Consider the following 17649-nt stretch of genomic DNA (forward strand, 5'->3'; position numbering starts at 1 on the left):
ATATATATTTAGAATTTCCTTTCTAAATTTTAAATACATATGACCAAAATCTTAAAAGATACCTTTTTAGAAACATAGCATATAAAATGTTTCCTTTCTAAAAATTGGTTTACTAAAATTCCTATATGTATTCTTTGGATGTTAGGAAATTAATTGTTCTTTTAAGGGCAAAAGACATTGCAAATTTTACATTTAATTTCAGTAAACTTTTTGTTAATTGTAAACTTTCAGTAACAGAAAATACACAATGATTATTACAGCATTACATAAAAAAACCCCAAAGCACAGGTTTTATAATTTAAAATGATTACCATGTAACACTCTCCAAATTTATTTGAGATATTTAGAATTCAAATGCTAAAGTCAATCAGTAAAATATTAGATATTTCATGGCCATTTTGAAGTATCAAGGAAATACTTAAAAAACCTGTGCCCTATTCAGCTTGGACTTCATCTACCCTAACCTTATTTGGTTGAGGTTCAGCCTTTGGCTTGACCAACTGAGTTCCTGGTGGAATCATCCCTTTTGGTGGGTCTTTCACTTTTACTTCAAGGCCAGCATCTGTAAGAAAAGGAAGGCAGCTAAAACATTTGACAAAAAAACGAGAGGAAGGATCTTTCAACTCAACCTTATAAACACTCACAAGCTATTTTAAACAACTAAAACAAATGTCTCGATCTGTCTTTTTAGGATGATTGGTGATTGAACAAGCTAAAAAAGAGAAATATTTAAAAAATGGACCAGAGTTTCCAAAGTGGCAAGATACAAAGTTTTCCTCAGGGCTTCAAGCAAAAATGGGGTTTCCAGTGTTTAACTTAAACATATGAAATGATACTGAAAATTCAGAATAGCAATAAAAATAAACCTTGTACGATTAAATATTATCTGACAAGAGCACCCATTACTTATACCAGTCACTTCTGCTGCTGACAGGCAGTACAGCATGCCTGACAGCATGAGAGACAGGCAGACTGCACAATACAGCATGGTGGTTGAAAGCTCAGTTCTTGCTCTAGATTGCTTGGGTGCTCCAACATCTGCCACTAATTTATGACTCTCAGTGTCCGATGTTACCATCTCTGAAATGGAAATAGTAATAACACCTATTCACTGAGCTGTTATAAAAATTAAATAATTTAAAATACATAAGGTATATGCAGAACAATGTAGGTATATTAACTCTCCAAAAATGTTAGCTTTTATTATCATCATTCCAATGAATTATCATTTGTCCTTATCTATCATTGAGTAAGATCCTAGTCTATTGACAGTTTGGGAGAGAGCTGAGTTAGGAAGAGTATGAAAATTGAGTGGAGAAGAAAATGGATAATTCTGGATAGGTAGTAGCATACACTTGTAATTCCAGTGACTTGGAATGCTAAAGCAGGAGAATCACAAGTTCAAGGCCAGTCTCAGCAATTTAGCAAGGTCCTAAGTAACTTAATGAGGTTGTCTCAAGATAAAAAATAAAAAGGGTTGGGGATATAGATCAGTGGTAAAGCAAAGTGCCCCCTGGGTTCAATCCCCAGTACAGGAGGGAAGAAAAAAAAAAGAAAGAAAAAGAATGATTTTAAGTAAATACAAATCTCTTTCTTCAGGTTCATTCTAAAAAATAAATCAGTTTCGTTTACTCCAATATTAGATAAGATTTAAAAACTCTACCTACTGAAATTTAGATAATATTTGCAGAGAAAAACATTCTTTATGAAATTATTCTTTACTACCATGGTTTTTAAACTCCTGTTCTAATTTGTACCTCTCATCTGTCACTACTTATATTCTATTACAAATGATTTTTGTTTGCTTGTTTTATCTCAGCAATCTTCACCAAACAGTTAATACCGGAGAGAATTGTATAATAATATTTTGCTCAGATTCAGCATGTTTGCAAAACAAAAGGCATTATGGATATGCTGATAAAAGGAGACTGCTGCAAAGTCTGTGGATAAAAAAAAATTTCTGGGGTGGTATTATTTTATATGTCTGATTCTATACAGTTATACTAATGTATATTCTATATACATCAATGTAATGTACCTTTTTAACTCCACTGCAAAAACAAATTGCTTAAAGACAGGGATTCCCAAAGGATATCATTTTAGAATTACAGTCATCCCTAGTGTCTGATGAGGATGGGTTCCAGGATCCCCCTCACCTACCAAAATCTATGGCTGCTCAAGATCCTTATATAAAATAGTACATTATTTGCATATAGTCTATTTACATTCTCCTGTATACTTTAAATCATCTCTAGATTACTAATTTAATACAAAATAAATGCTGTGTAAATAGCTATTGTATGTATTGTTTAGGGAATAATGACAAGAAAACAGTCTACACATATTCATTATAAATGCATTCCTCCCAACCCCCCAAAATTGTCAATACACAACTGGTTGAATCTACAGCTGTAGAACCCAAAGACACAGAAAACTGACTGGATTCTTATCTCTGACCTCTCTCCCTCTTTTCCATAGGTAAGAGATCCCACTGGTTTAAATAAAAACAAGATTCTTAACTTGAGAACTTCTCAGAATTCCTAATATGTTGATGTAAATCATGTGATTGTCTATGGTGAAATTATGATATACTAGATTTTCTGATCATAGGAGTTCCATTTATTGAGCAGTGTCATAAAGGATAGCGTTTTAAGAAACTGACACTGATAAACACTTTTTTAAAAAATCTACTATTATCCTATCACACAGGGAGTTTAAAAATTAAGATTCATGTCCCCTCCAAAATTAATGTTTTTCAAAGCTAATGGCAGATAAAGACAATTCATTCATTCAACAATATTTACTAAGTAGTCATTATACGGCTGGTACTGATCTAGAGTGGGAAATCCATGGGTAAACAATAGGGTTTCTGCTCACATCCAGGAAAGGAAGAAGGCAGACCATGATTGGTAGACAGGTTATGCATATGATACAGCAACATGGAGGGCATCACAATCTGACTGGCACATTGGGTAAAGTAGGGAAGAAGCCATGAGGGCTATAATACTTGAGCATAATTTTAAGACCTTAGGAATGCACTAACTACATACTCATTATAAAGGACAAAATGAAGACATATAAAAGTTATGAAACCTATACATGTGTATAACAAAAGTGTCAAAACTACAATGAAGGAGGATTTTGAGTCTAGTTCTTTTCACTAGATAACTTATAACTTAAATATATACACATATACCTATTTCAATGCCATCAATGGTAACATGAATAGTGTAGAGTCCAATAGCCCCTGGAGTCCAATTTGCACAATAAGTACCATCATTATTGACACGAATCAGCATATTTTCACTGGGCCTGAAAAAAATTAAGAGGGATATTGGAAAATTTACTTTTGATTAAACAACTGACATCACTATGATATTACAGTAAACATTTAATTTTGGTTGGCATTTTCAATACTGACTGGCAAGCCTGCTACAGTATTTCCCCACCCCTGACAATTGAAATTTTTCTTTCTCACTTCAAAACTCCATCACCCTTCTTCCTTACTTGCAGTTGATTATGACCTCACCTTTTTCTTCTGTAAAGAAATGATACAGATACAAACCTTCAGGTTGAAATCAGATTATTAAACCTGCTTCCTCTCACGTTCTCTCCTGTTTCAATGAAAGAAGCATCCTAGACCTTATCCAAAGCCAGCCCCTTTACTTGAACTGCCAAACTTTTTCCCTCAATACTTCCTTGCTCCAATTACCTTGCTCCTTCTCCCATGCATTTTCAATTTTTCCCACTGTATGGGATCATTTCTATTAGCATACAAAAAACTTGAGAATTTCCTATTTAAATTTTTTTATTGCTTTATAATAGTTATACGTAAGATTAGGATTTATTTTCACATAATTGTAAATGCAGGCAGTATAATATGCTCCAATTAAGTCCCCATTACTTATTCTTAACCTCTGTACGGCCCTCCACATTTCTTTTCCTCTACTGACTTATTTATTTACATTTTCTTTTAAAAATTAATATCTTGTGGATATACACGGTGAAATTCACTGTAGTACCTCTGAAAAGTTATATAATATTCATCCCTCTGTTTTTTCCTTACCCCGTCTCTTCTCTCTGCCCCTCAATCCCCTTCTCCTACTCACCTAACCTTTCTGTCATTTTGACGGAACTCTCCCCCCGTTTCTTTTTTCTCTCTCTTGTCCCACCCTAATTTTGGACTACCTTCCCCATATCAGAGAAAACATTTGATCCTTCACTTTCTGAGTCTGACTTGTTTCATTTAGCATTATAGTCTCCAGTTTCATCCATTTACTAGCAAATAACATAATTTCATTTTCATAGTTGAGTAATATTCTATTGTGTGTATATACACCATAATCTTCTGCTGATTTTGGTGTTAGTTTCTTCTTCTTTTTCTAAGGTCTTGAGATGTACTGTTAGAGTATTTATTTTGCAACTTTCTGTTTTTTAAATATATAAACTAAGTGCTATAAAATTTCCTTTTAGAATTGCTTTTGTACTATTCCAGAGATTTTGGTATTATAATAACACTGTTTTCATTTGTTTTGTAAGATTTAAAAAAATTTTTCCTGATTTCTTTTACTATCCATTTATTATTCAAAAGTGTGTTATTTAATCTCCACATATTAAAGTGGTTTCTGTTTTCATCTTGCTGATTTCTAAATTCATTCAATTATGGAAGAAATTATCTCTATTTCTTTGTATTTGTTAAGATTTGATCTTTGACCTAAAATAAAGTCTATTTAGAAAATGTTTCATGTGTTGCTGAGAAGAAAGTGAATTCAGTCATTAAATAGTGAAATATTATATAGATGTCTGTTAGGTCCATTTGATAAATAGTATTTTTTAGTTCAGAAGAATCTTTACTTAGTTTTTGTCTGTATGATCACTCTACTAGTGAAAGAGGTGTGTTGAAATCACCCAGTATTACTATAATGTTGTCTATTTGATTCTTGATATTTAGAAGAATTTATGTACGTAGAAGCTACATTGTTTGGGGATAAACATTTATAATCATTATTTCTTGTTGTTGGATGATTCCCTTAACAGTATGAAGTGACCTTGTCTCTTCTGATTGAGTTTGTCTTGAAGTCTACCTTGTCTGATAAAACGATTGGCATGGTATATCTTTTCCCATCCTTTCACTTTCAGTCTGTGAATGTATGTCTGCAAGGTGAGTTTCTTACATCCTATGTTTGGCTGATTGGATTGAAAAAGAGATGCAATCTAAGTCTTTTGACGTACATTCAATATTTTCATTCAATATTATTATACAGAGGTGATTCTTACTTCCTGTCATTGAATTTACTTCAAATGTTAGATTCAGATTTGATTCTCCTTCAGTTGACTATTCTTCTAATGCAATGCATTCCAATGTTGGTTTTCATTATAATTCTTCATTTCTTCTTCATGAAGTATTTTGTTGAGTATGTTTTGTAGTGCAGGTTTTGTGGTTATGACTTTCAGTTTCTATTTATTGTGGAAGTTTTTTTTTTTTAATTTCAACCTCAATTCTAAAGCATAATTTTGCTGGCTATAGTAATCCTGGTTGGTATCCATTTTCTTTTAGAGGTTGGTATACATTATTCCAAGCCCTCCTGGCTTTTATGGTCTGGGTTGAGAAGTCAGTTGAGATCTGAATTGGTTTCCTCTAAATGTGACTTGCTGTTTTTCCCTTGTGGCTTTTAAAAGTCTATCCTCATACTGTATATTAGGTATTTTCATTATTATTGTGTTGGAGAATATATATACTGACTATTTGGAGTTTTGTATGTCTCTTGTATTTGAATTACCACCTCATTCCTCATATTTGGAAAAATTTCCAATATTATTTCATTGAAAAGTTGTGCATCTTTTTAGTTTGTTTTTGGAAACTTTCATTTACTCCAATGATTTGGTCTTTTGATGGTATCCCAAATTTCTTAAAATATTTTGGTCATGGTCTCTTAACATCTTTTCTTTATGGTCAACTTGATTTTAAAGATTATATACTTTGTCTTTAAGGCCTGAAAATCTATCTTCAAAGTGGTTTAATCGACTGGTGAGGCTTTCCAATGAATTTTTAATTTGGTTTATTGAGTCCTGATTTCCAGGATTTGTGTCTGGTTCTTTCTCAGGATCTATGTCTCTTTATTGAAGTGATCTTCATTTCCTGTATTTTCTAATTTCACTCTATACATCTTCTTTTAGCTAACTGATCATTTTAACCAAGAATCTTCTAAATTCTGTATGAGACGTCTCCTTGACTGTGGTATCTATGGAGTCAGTGTTGTGGGCTGTCTGGGGTAGTTTGTTCCCTTGCTTTTTCATATTGTTTGTATGTCTACCCATTATTAGGATATAACCATCCTATTTGAAGCAAGCAACTATTTTGTGGGATTTTCCCCTCTTAGGAGCCCTGGATTGAGTAAACAACCAAGTATTGGTAGTTTAACTCAATGTGTGGCCTCTGATAACTGCAGTATCAGTACCACTCTGACAGCAGTTACTGATGCTATTTACTGAAATCACTTAAGAGCCAAGCCACATACTATTCAACCTTATGAAAAGAACAGGCAAGAATGATACAGACCAAGGTAAAAAGGAGACAGAAATTAATGGGAGGGATTTGAGGCAATAGTAAACAGTGTAAGCATGAGAACAAAGAGAAAGAAGAGCAAGTATAAACCAGAGCTAAGAAAATACAGCTAGAAAAAATGATTCCAATTAATGTGTTTAAACCATTAGAAGAAATACATTCAAATGGGTTGAAGGTGCAATGTTGGCTATTAGGGTAACAACTATCAATCAAAACAAAGAATAATTTAGGTCTGGGATTGTAGCTTGCCTAGCATGTATGAGGCACTGGGTTCAATTTTTAGCACCACCTATAAACAAATTAAATAAAGGTTATTCAACAACTAAAAAACAATTTAAAAAAAAGAATAGTTTCTAAAATCAAAGCTGACATTACAGTTATTTACAGTAAACCATATCAAGGCAAAGAAAGTTCTTATTAAATCTTGGTTTGGGTTTCATTAGGGTTTGGGATGTTTTGAGGATGTCCAGCAGTCTTTTTGAATTCCTCTAGCAGTGCTTGGATGCAGGAGCTACCTTCCTAGTTGCTATAAACCTCTCACTAGCCACTACTGGTTTGTCAGTTCAGGGGCCTGGAACTGACTACTCAAAGGGTGCAGTATTGTGTCTGTTTGTTGTTTTTGTTGTTTGTTTTGTTTTCCTTATTGTGTGCTGGAGATAATGATGTAGGGCTCTGGATTATTGCTGTAGATCTCTTTGGTACCAGCTCTCTTCTACCGGATTCTTTTCAAGGTGGTGTAGAGCTAGTGGCTGTCTATAAGCACCAATCACAGGGTTATGGGTTCTCCATGGGTGATCTGTGATGGAGTCACTCCCCTTTAGGGATGCAGCTCACTGGGGTCCTTAATATTGAGTAGGGTAACTTAGCTGGTTCACTTAGGTTCTATGTTCCACTGCCCCAGGTTGGGTATAGTGGATGCTGCTTTCCTCTGCTGTCTGTGGCTGAGGCAGTGCCCAACCAATGTTCCACAAGTGTCTAGAGACACATCTGTGGTGTTCACAGGTCAGACTTTGTGCCATGGTTATTTGCTGCCTTGTACCAGGAGAATTTTGGCTTTAACCAACCTCCCACTGGTTATGATCTGGGCCCAAACACCTTCCCTTTAAGTTTTATAAGACTCATATAATTTCTGCTGGCTGCTGCAAAGATCTGGACAGACCAGCTTTGTTGCTGGATATCCAGGCTGCTTCCCTCTGGGACAGGCCTCACATAAAACTGTGTCAAGAATCCGGGGGAGAGGCCCTCTAGATTTCTTAGGACTCAGGCAATTTCCCCAATAGCAGTCTTAAGGGTTTCCTTTTTTTTTTTTTTTTGGCTTGGGGCCAAAACTGTATTCTGGCTTGGATGAGAGCTCTTATTTCCCACCACTGAAATTTGCAGGCCACAGATCTGTCTCTATTCTGGTTTGCAAAGGCACTAATCAAGTGCCTGGAGCTCTCCCTTTCAGCCAGGGGTTGATGGAGTGGGCTCTACTTCTCTGCCCAGGGTTCCTCGGATGCGTCAGAGTGCTTTTTCTCTGCCAGGGCTCTTCCAGATGGTCCTTTCCTGCCTGTGTTCCAGGGATGTTGCATGAGGCACTCCTTCCCTGCCTGGGCCCTTTTATAGGGCTGCATGGAGTGCTCCTTTCTCATTCCTAAGGAAGCTGAGTGGGGTGCTCCTTCCTTGCCTGGGCTTTTGCAGAAGCTGTGCAGGGTACTCCTTCCCTTCCTGGTTCCAGGTCACTACCAGTGCTTTTGCAGAGGCTGCATTAAGCCCTCCCTCCCTGCCAGCTTTCATGAGGGATGCTGTATGGGGGTGTTGGATACTATGCAGAAGGCCCCTTCCCTGCCTGGGCTCGTACAAGATTATTTAAAGGGTGATTGATCAGTTGTGTGTTACACAACAAGGCTGCAGATTTCCAAACTGCTTGGACATGTAATGAATGCAATAGTCATTTCTGCATTTAAACTGCTTGACCTGGTATGAGAACACCTTTGCTGTTAATACATTTAAAAATTTTTTTTCCAAATATTGTTAATAAGGGGTGAGGCTTAAGAGTTTTTCCATTCTCTCTTTCTCTTTCTGGTGTCCCTCCCTCCTTCCCCCTCCATGATCTAGGTTCAGGGTTAGGGAACTCTGATCTTATTTTCTATGCTGGTAACCCATCTTCTAGGCTCTCCAGGTCTCAATCTTTGTAATATTGAATCTTAAGAGTATTTATTCTGTCATCCATGTCTCAGATTTGCTGATCTTTCTCTGTATCCTTTCTGAGTTGTTGGGAAATCTGGAATCACTGTTTGTTCCTAGATTCTCCCACCTTGACAAATCGAATACCTCCTCTTAATATTATAGTCTTCAGTAAGGTCTCTTAGGTCTTCTCGCCTTTATATCAAAATTTATCTAAAGAATGTCCACAATTACCTTCTTCATTTTTTAAAAAAATTTCCACTTTCACAACTTACTAGGTTTTTTGATCCCAACACTGCAATATAACTGCTGATATCAAAGTCACAAATGCCCATCATGTCTCTGAATGTAATGGTCATTTTTTCCAGGCAATCTCTCAGTAGCATTTGATAGTTGTCAACTCTTACTTTTTTGAAAAACTTCCTTCTTCTTGCTTCCCTAACTTTCTCCAAGTTTTTTCTTTTGCTTCAATGGCCATTCTTAGTGTTGTTGGCTCTCTAATCACCATTCAATTTACAGAAAGCTCCAGGACTGGGGTCTAGGTTTTCATTTTTTTCTATACTAACTTTTCAGTAGCTAATTCATCCATTCCTCAGTGTTAAGAATCACACATATGTATAAGGATGACTCGCAAATTTATTTTTCCATGAGTTTCAAACTCTTTCTAGTAGTTATAAGCTGCCATCTCCACTTAGATAACTAGGGATATCTTGGTGTCTCGATTTTAACATATCTAAAGAAAAACTCATTTCTCATCCATATACACCTTACAAAACAAAGTAGGAGAAACGAATGCCTGTTTTTTCCTTAGACTTTTTGATTTTCATAAAAAACATTATACTATACCATAGGCTGTAGCAATATTTTAGCCTACTGTGCCAAAAAAGTCTGTTACAACTGTTTAACTACACAATTGTAGTACAAAAGTTGCCATAGACAATATATAAACTAATGAGCAAGATTGTGCTCTAATAACATTTTATTTAGGAAAGCAGGCAACAGGCCAGATTTGGTTTGTGGACCAAATTGGCTAATCATAAAACTTCTGGTGAAATCAAAGAAAATCTATGATCATTTTTGATTCTTCTCTCTTTTGTTTTCTGTTCCACTCTATAAGCACAGTCTATTAGCTGTACCTCCTAGGTGTATCCAAATTCCATCTTTAGTCTTTTTACAACTGTTCCATGATACTTAATAGTATCTAACTTATCTCTCTGTTCCCACTCTTGTACCCCTATAATTCATCTTCAGAGAACAGCCAGAATGATCTTTATAAAACTACAAATCAGATGGTGTGACTTTCCTGTTTAAAACTCTCTAAATAAATTTGATTAGAAGAAAATTTAAATTATTTAACATAGATTACTACTCCATATGTAAACAGTGCTCCAAACTCACCTTTATTATTCCTCCCTCTTGCTCACTTTTCTCTAGCCTCTTTTCTGTCTGTTCCTCAAAGGAATCAAGATCCATCCACTAAGGCTTTTTTTTTGTTGAGAACTACCTTCCCCAAATCTTTACTTGGTCAACCACCAACACTGAATTCTGTTCGTTTATGAGAGCCATAACTTAATCAGCGGATTAATCCATTTGGTTGATTAATAATTGGAATGAAATATTGTGTGATAACTGTAGGCAGGTAGGGTGTGGCTAGAGGAAGTAGGTTACTGGGGACATGCCTTTGGGGATTATATTTTGACCCTGGATCTTCCCACTCTCTCTCTCTCTCTCTGCTTTCTCGTTGCTCTGAGCTGAACAACTTTCCTCTGCCACACCCTTCAACCATGATGTTCTGCCTCATCTCAGGCCCAAAGCAATGGAGTCAGCCGACCATAGAGTAAACCTCTAAGTTCATGAACCAAAATAAACTTTGTCTCTAAGTTGTTCTTGATAGGTATCTTGATCATAGCAAACCAAAGCTAACACAAACTCTCTAGTCAAATACAACTCCTCAAGTAGCCCTCTACTGTCATGTAATAATACTTTGACAATTTGCTTCATCTCCAACATCATTAAATAACCTTATTTATCTTTATGATTTATTTATAGTTTGTTTCTCCTTAGGAATGTAAATGCCATGAGAATCACAACCACAAATGTCACGTTCATAAAGGTATTCAAAGCCTTTCCAATAGCAGAAGCTCAACAGTTTTTAAAATGAATACATTAAATTTCTTAGATGAGACTATTTCAATTAGGTTTAAGATGCCCAATGTATACAAAAACCTGTTTAGTAGGGAAATGGTCGGCTTGATCTTATTTAACATGCTATAAATTAATACTGTTCATATTTATTTTACAATTTTTTTTATTATCTACACATGACATTGGCAATTCATACATTTGTATCATTGGGGTATAATTTCTCATTTTTCTAATTGTACAGATTGCAGAATCACACTGGTCAAAAAGTCACCTATATACATATGCTTCTACTCCAGCAGACATTTTATTAACTAAAGTCAGGAACAAAATGCTACTTTCATGTACCCAAAGATACAATGTACAGCACTCTGCTTTTTAGGAAAAAAGAAAACTTTCTATATTGTATATTACAATTGTACTTTGCATATATACCAAAACAAAGTCAAAGTAATCTGTTGGTTTCTAGTAAAGTCATGTGATATGCTATACAATGAAGCCTATAAGTAAGTATACTTTCTCAGATTTACTTCAGAGCTTTGCCTAAATTTTATGTAAATGAACTCTCTGAAGTACCATGGATCTGCTTAAATATGAAGTTAACAGAATTAATCAGGGGCTGAAAACTTAAGATATCATAACCAAATGTGAAATCTCTTCATAACTCACTGGAAGAAGAAAAGGAATAATTAAAAAACAGCAAAAAATCAAACAAAACCCAATCAACCCCAGACAAGCCAATTAATACTTATTTTAATGAGTATTTATTGTTTCTCTAGTAGTTTTGTAAAATACTGACAGTATTCCAGTTGAATGTACACTCTGCTAGTAAATCTACACCTTATTATATGGTGGTAATTATTTATTTATGAAAGTTAAAAGTTGAAATGTAGAATTATTTTAGGTGTAAGCAGATGACAACTGACATTTCAGCTATTCTTTCAGAAAATGATCCTTACCTCTTAGGAGTTGGTGATGCAAAACGCAGCTCCTCAAATGAGTAATTTTCATAAACCTTTTGGGAAACAAACCAGTAGTAGTCATAAAATCATTAAAAACATTCTCAATCAGTGAAATGATAAAACAATTAATAAATGGTATTGAGAAAACTGGTTATCCATACAAGGAGAAAAGAAAAAAAATTCAATGACCTTACATTACATCATTTACAAAAATATTTTCCTGTTGTGTTAAAGACTCAAATGAAAAAACTTGAACTAAATATTTTAAAAAGAATATCTTTTCAGTATATTAAAATGTAGATTTGTATTAAAAATATGCTCTAGAGAAAAGGCTTCATCAAAAGGAGAGTGGATTTGTAATATATATAACCCAAATGAGATATGCATCCATAATAAAGGTCAAATCAATAAAAGAGAGAAACTACACAAAATAAAAGTGAGTAAAAATGTGGTATATATACACAATGAAATATTACTCAGCAATAAAAGAGAATAAAATCATAGCATTTCCAAGTAGAGAGATGGAGTTAGAGAAGATAATGCTAAGTGAAGTTAGTCAACCCCAAACCAAATGCCAAATGTTTTCTCTGATATAAGGAGGCTGATTCATAGTGGGATATGGAGGGGGAGCATAGGAGGAATAGACAAACTCTAAAAGAGGAGTGGGAGGGGAAAGGAGGGGGCGGGGGTTAGAAATGATGGTGGAATGTGATGGACATCATTATCCAGAGTACATGTATGAAGACACGAATTGGTGTGAATATACTTTGTATACAACCAGAGATTTGAAAAATTGTGCTCTATATGTGTAATAAGAATTGTAATACATTCCACTGTCATATCTAAATTAAAAAATTAATAAATAAAATTAAAAATTTTAAAATTAAAAAGAATGGGGGAATAGCCCAGTGGGAAAGTACTCTGGGTTCAATCCCCAGTATCAAAAGAAAAGGAAAAAAAAAAGATTATGTATATTAAAGAGACTGGTACAGTGGTACATATGCAATATGTTTTAAACATTAATGTAAAAATTTAATAAATTATTTTACAAACAACAAAAAAAGTGAGTAAAGACAATTTCCCAAATAAGAAATCTGAAAGGACGATAAATATTGAAAGTTATTTAACTAAACAACAAAATAATCATATCACAGTCATCAAATTGTGTTAATAATAATCAAATGATAGTAAATGCCTATAGTCCCACCTACACTGGAGGGTTAGGTGGGAGTTTGGGCAACATAGTAAGATATAGTCTATTAAAAAAAATTAACAAACAAACAAAAACCCAGTGCAAAAGGAGACAAGTGCAAGGATGTTTATTTCAAACAGCTTAAATTAAATGTACATCAATGGGAAAATGAACAAATTTTGGAAGAGAAATTAATGAAATATTTAGTTAAGATGAATAAACTTCAACTATCTTACTAAAACTCAAAATTAATGATGAGTAAAAATCTGGCAAAAGGATATGTAAAATTTCATATCATTTTATAAACTTTTGGGATGCATACAGAACACCTAAATATATTGCTCATGGATAAATATGTATTCAGTCACAGAATAAAAACATACAAATGTAAGGGAATGAACACCATGACATTCAGGATAATGGTTACCTCTAAAGATGGGGTGGGAATTGATTGAGGTTTTATAAATGGCTTCAACTGTGCCTGTAAAAATCTGTTACTTAATAAAAATAGCAAAAATATTGAAACAATTATGGTGAAATGTGTAGACAAAAATGGCACATTATTCCTTATGCTTTTGTATATCTGCAACATTACCAAATTAATCATTATCTTTTAAAGTTCAGGTCAAGATTTCCAATTCCACATCTGCTTCTAACTATTATACTTATAAAGGAGAGCATATCCATTTTAAAACCCCCCTTCCTTCTCCTTATCTTTTTGTCCTCATGAAAGTAATTTAGAAATTATTTCACTTCCTTTGTCTATGCAAACATTGTACCTAAACATCCTCTGCTTTATTTTCTGTGGTCCCGGGGATTGAACCCAGGACTTCACATATTTCAGGAAAACATTGTATCATTGAGTATATTCCTAGACCAGAAAAATGCACTTTGAGTCTTTACAAATTTCGACAGGAGTCAACAGTTAGAAAACCCAGGATTCTAGACTCCCAGTAGTGTTTTCTACTCCATCACTTTCCTTTTCCTGTAAATATATATTATTAAATGTATTCATGAGAAAAGAAATTATATCTCATTTTCCACCTTCCAGAATATTTCACTCACTATTAAATGGGCACATGATGTCTACTTTCCTGAAACATGACTGAACGTCCCAAAGAGATAGTCCAGGAATGGCATTCTCTAACTGCTCTAACCAGGTGCCATTCAGAACATTCTGAAATCCTGCTCTCAGTTCTGAATTTAAAAAAAAAAATTATACAATTGGAGGCATGTTAATAGGAAACTAAGAAGAATGATTAGGGGGAGAGAGGTTAAAAAAAAAATCAAAAAACAAAAAAACCCAGAAAGTCAGTTCCTTAGATACAAGCTGAAATGAATGTTTAGTTTTGAATTCTTCAATAGCCAGTGGGCAGTTCATCTAAAATGCCAGCTTTTTTTAAAATTGATTTTTTAAAAATAAATGACAGCGGACTGCATTACAATTCTTATTACACGTATACAGTACAATTTTTCTTATCTCTGGCTGTATATAAAGTATGCTGACACCAATTCGTGTCTTCTTACATGTACTTTGGATAATGATGTCTATCACATTTAAAATTCCAGCTTTTTAAAAAATATTTTTTAATTGTTGACAGACTTTTTTTTATTCATTTATTTGTATGTGGTGCTGAAAATCGAACCCAGTCCCTCACACATGCGAGGCATCTACTCTATCACTGAGCCACAACCCCAGCCCAAAATTCCAGCTTTTTGATCCTGAATTTCTTCATCCTTAATAACCAACTTCAAGTTTATTTCAAACACCTACAACAAAAGTCACAGACCCATAATATTTTACAAAATTGTTCTATCTCTGAAATCAAAAGAATACAGCCTGCTCAGTTTCCTACCTCAATTTCTAGCATTATATCTACTTTTAGACTTCCAGTCCCTCTTACTCAACTTTCTCTTTGTCTGAATCTTCTCCCATTTCCCCTTCCAAAACTACATAGGTTATACTATCCTCTCTTTAACAACCACATACGCAACTCCTGTTTAGTACTCTTCTTAAACTATTTGGCAAAATATCCATGCTGAATCAATCTAAATGCTCACATTATCCACATTCTTATCACACTACACTGTATGGTATTCAATTTCAACTAATTCAAGGATGTATGACAAGTCTTTTCTGGTCAATTTCATATTTTGTTCTCTACAATAACTGTTTTGTTATTTTTTTGTTTTGATTCAAAATCTTGACCCTAAGATTCCTAACTCCCATCTTTAATCTAAAACAAAATTATTATCTTAAGTAGTTTATTAGGTGTACAATCTACAAATTTACCAACATCTGTATTAATTATTGTCTACGCTCTCTTGGTAGAAAGAACGAGGCACTATTATGCTTCCTCTTTAAGACCAACCCTACAACCTGAGTGTTAGATACCATTTTTATCTCTTGAAATATCTTCATTTTTTTCCTATTCTGAGTGACAACTCATTTGTCCAAGAGTTCAGCACATTTCAATAGTCTCCTAGAGGTTTAAATCAAACCATGCTTCATAATCATCTATCTGCCCAATTGTACTGTCCCTACTCCACCACAATCTGTATAAAACACCAATTTAATCAGACCATTATTTTACTAGATATAGATAGCCTTCAATGGCTCATCACTGTTTATTAATAACTTCAATTTCATATAATGACCATCTTGATAATTTAGACTAATATTACCACTCAAGATAAGATAAAAATAGCTAGACAAAATATTTTTTTAAATCTACATAAAGGAATCAGAGAACTAAAATGCCAAAAGAAGTAGGAAACATAAAGAAATGCATTGGACATTTGAGAGGAACTAAAAAGTGAAGGGGGCATAGGAAAAACATAAAACCCTTAAGAACTATGTTCTAATAGTAGTAGTATATGGATTAAAAATACACAAGTACTTTTGCAGGGAATAAAATCAATCTCTGATGGGATTAACTTGTTCTAAAACTAGTGATTCCCCTCTACATATCTGCCTGAAAGCAACGAAAATCCCCCGTAGAAGAAGATAGCATCATTTTAAAAAATATTCTGGGAGTTTAACATCTAGTAATAGACCTTTAGACATATAATTTTGTGTCTGTATTTGAATGACTGAATTTTTTGTTAAATGGTGAAAAAAAGTTCTCTTTTAAATAAGTTACCTTCATCATTGTTATTGCAATATATCGAGCCTCCTTAACTATCATTGGTTCATATGAGACATCCAATTTCGGTGATGCCAGCCCACCAAAAGTCATGTCGGCATTAGCAGATGCTGCTGTTACTGCAGGACTGCCAGGAATCCTTTGAGATTTCTTTACTTGCTCTTGCTGTAAAGATGTTTTTTTCTGAGAAACAGGGACGGCTTTCACTTCCACCTAATCATGATATTATAAAACACAAATACTATTATTATGTAATTGTCCTTGACACATCAAAAGAGGCAATTTACAATCATGGACTCATAATTATATAAATTCTATATTAGCATTGATTTACCTTGGCATTCTCTTCAGAAGTTTAATAATTATTAATTATTAATAATAATTATTAAAAGCTTAATAATTTTTTAGTTATAGGTGGACACAATATCTTTATTTTACTTTTTTATGTGGTGCTGAAGATAGAACCCAGTGCCTCACACATGCTAGGCAAGCACTCTACCTCCAAGCCACAACCCCAGCACACCTGCAAGCATATATTTTAACATGTTAAAATACTGAAAATACAAACTGGCTTATAACAAAACATTTTTCAGAAATACTTTAGGAGGACTGGGAGTGTAGAGTGTAGCTCAGTGATAAGAGTGTATATGTAGCAAGCATAAGGTCCTGATTCATTCCACAGCATCAAAAATTATACTGTTTTATTCTGTTTTTGTCTGTTACTGCATGGGGGGGGGGGCATTTTGAACCCTAGGTAACTAACTACAGATTTACAATCTGAATTCTGCTTTAGTTCCTCATCAGGCATCATCATTCTGAGCTTCACTAAAAAGTTTTTGCTGTTCCTATTGACAATACTTCTGAATAGGTAATCAAACAGCAGGATCTTTGTAGAAATAGAAAAGGTAGTGTAAATTAATGTGACAGTATTAGTTAAGTAACTGAGGGACATCTTGGAATTGTAGAATATCTTTAATATTTACTATCCTTATTAATAATGTCATCCCATGGAATCTGTAATTTGAGGCTTTTTATGTATACATAAAGTTAAGTGTAGCTGACACACACGATCTATTGAAGAAACACAATCTTCAGCTGGAGTTGAGAAATCGGTATTTGATTTGACATAATGACCTGGGAATATTAAAAAACCCATTCGTATTTTGAAAAAATAAACCAACATTTTAAGTCTACAAGGTAAAATTCTTCAGCTCACACACATTTGTCATGATTAAAATCTTTAAATGTAATTTAAAAAAAAGCAAACACTTTCAAATTCTAAGACATTTGATTATAAATAAAACATACTATATTTTGATACATATCATTTTGGCTGAATCATTAGCTAAACAACCATTTTCTGAGTAAATGTTAATGTTAATGCTGAGATATTACAGAATGTTAATATTCTGCTTTCTTTTATAAACTTGTTATTCTCTTATTTCCTATGTGACTGGTCCCATTACTAAACAAGAC

General features: G+C 34.0%; 1 protein-coding gene across 12 annotated transcripts in view; it reads right to left on the reverse strand.

The window, feature by feature from the left end:
- MYCBP2 (MYC binding protein 2) overlaps positions 1-17649 on the reverse strand; it is a 295622-nt gene that overhangs the window by 85813 nt on the left and 192160 nt on the right. For all 12 annotated transcript variants that reach the window (XM_081291229.1, XM_081291222.1, XM_081291231.1 and 9 more), the window contains 4 exons: positions 16171-16386; positions 11833-11888; positions 3197-3312; positions 465-562 (listed from right to left, as the gene is read on the reverse strand). In XM_081291229.1, the coding sequence (XP_081147355.1) occupies positions 465-562; positions 3197-3312; positions 11833-11888; positions 16171-16386 (486 nt within the window). The remainder of the gene's footprint in view (positions 1-464; positions 563-3196; positions 3313-11832; positions 11889-16170; positions 16387-17649) is intronic.

This window comes from Spermophilus citellus (assembly GCF_964194105.1).
Source record: "Spermophilus citellus genome assembly, chromosome: 1".
In the NCBI taxonomy this organism is placed as follows: Eukaryota; Metazoa; Chordata; class Mammalia; order Rodentia; family Sciuridae; genus Spermophilus; species Spermophilus citellus.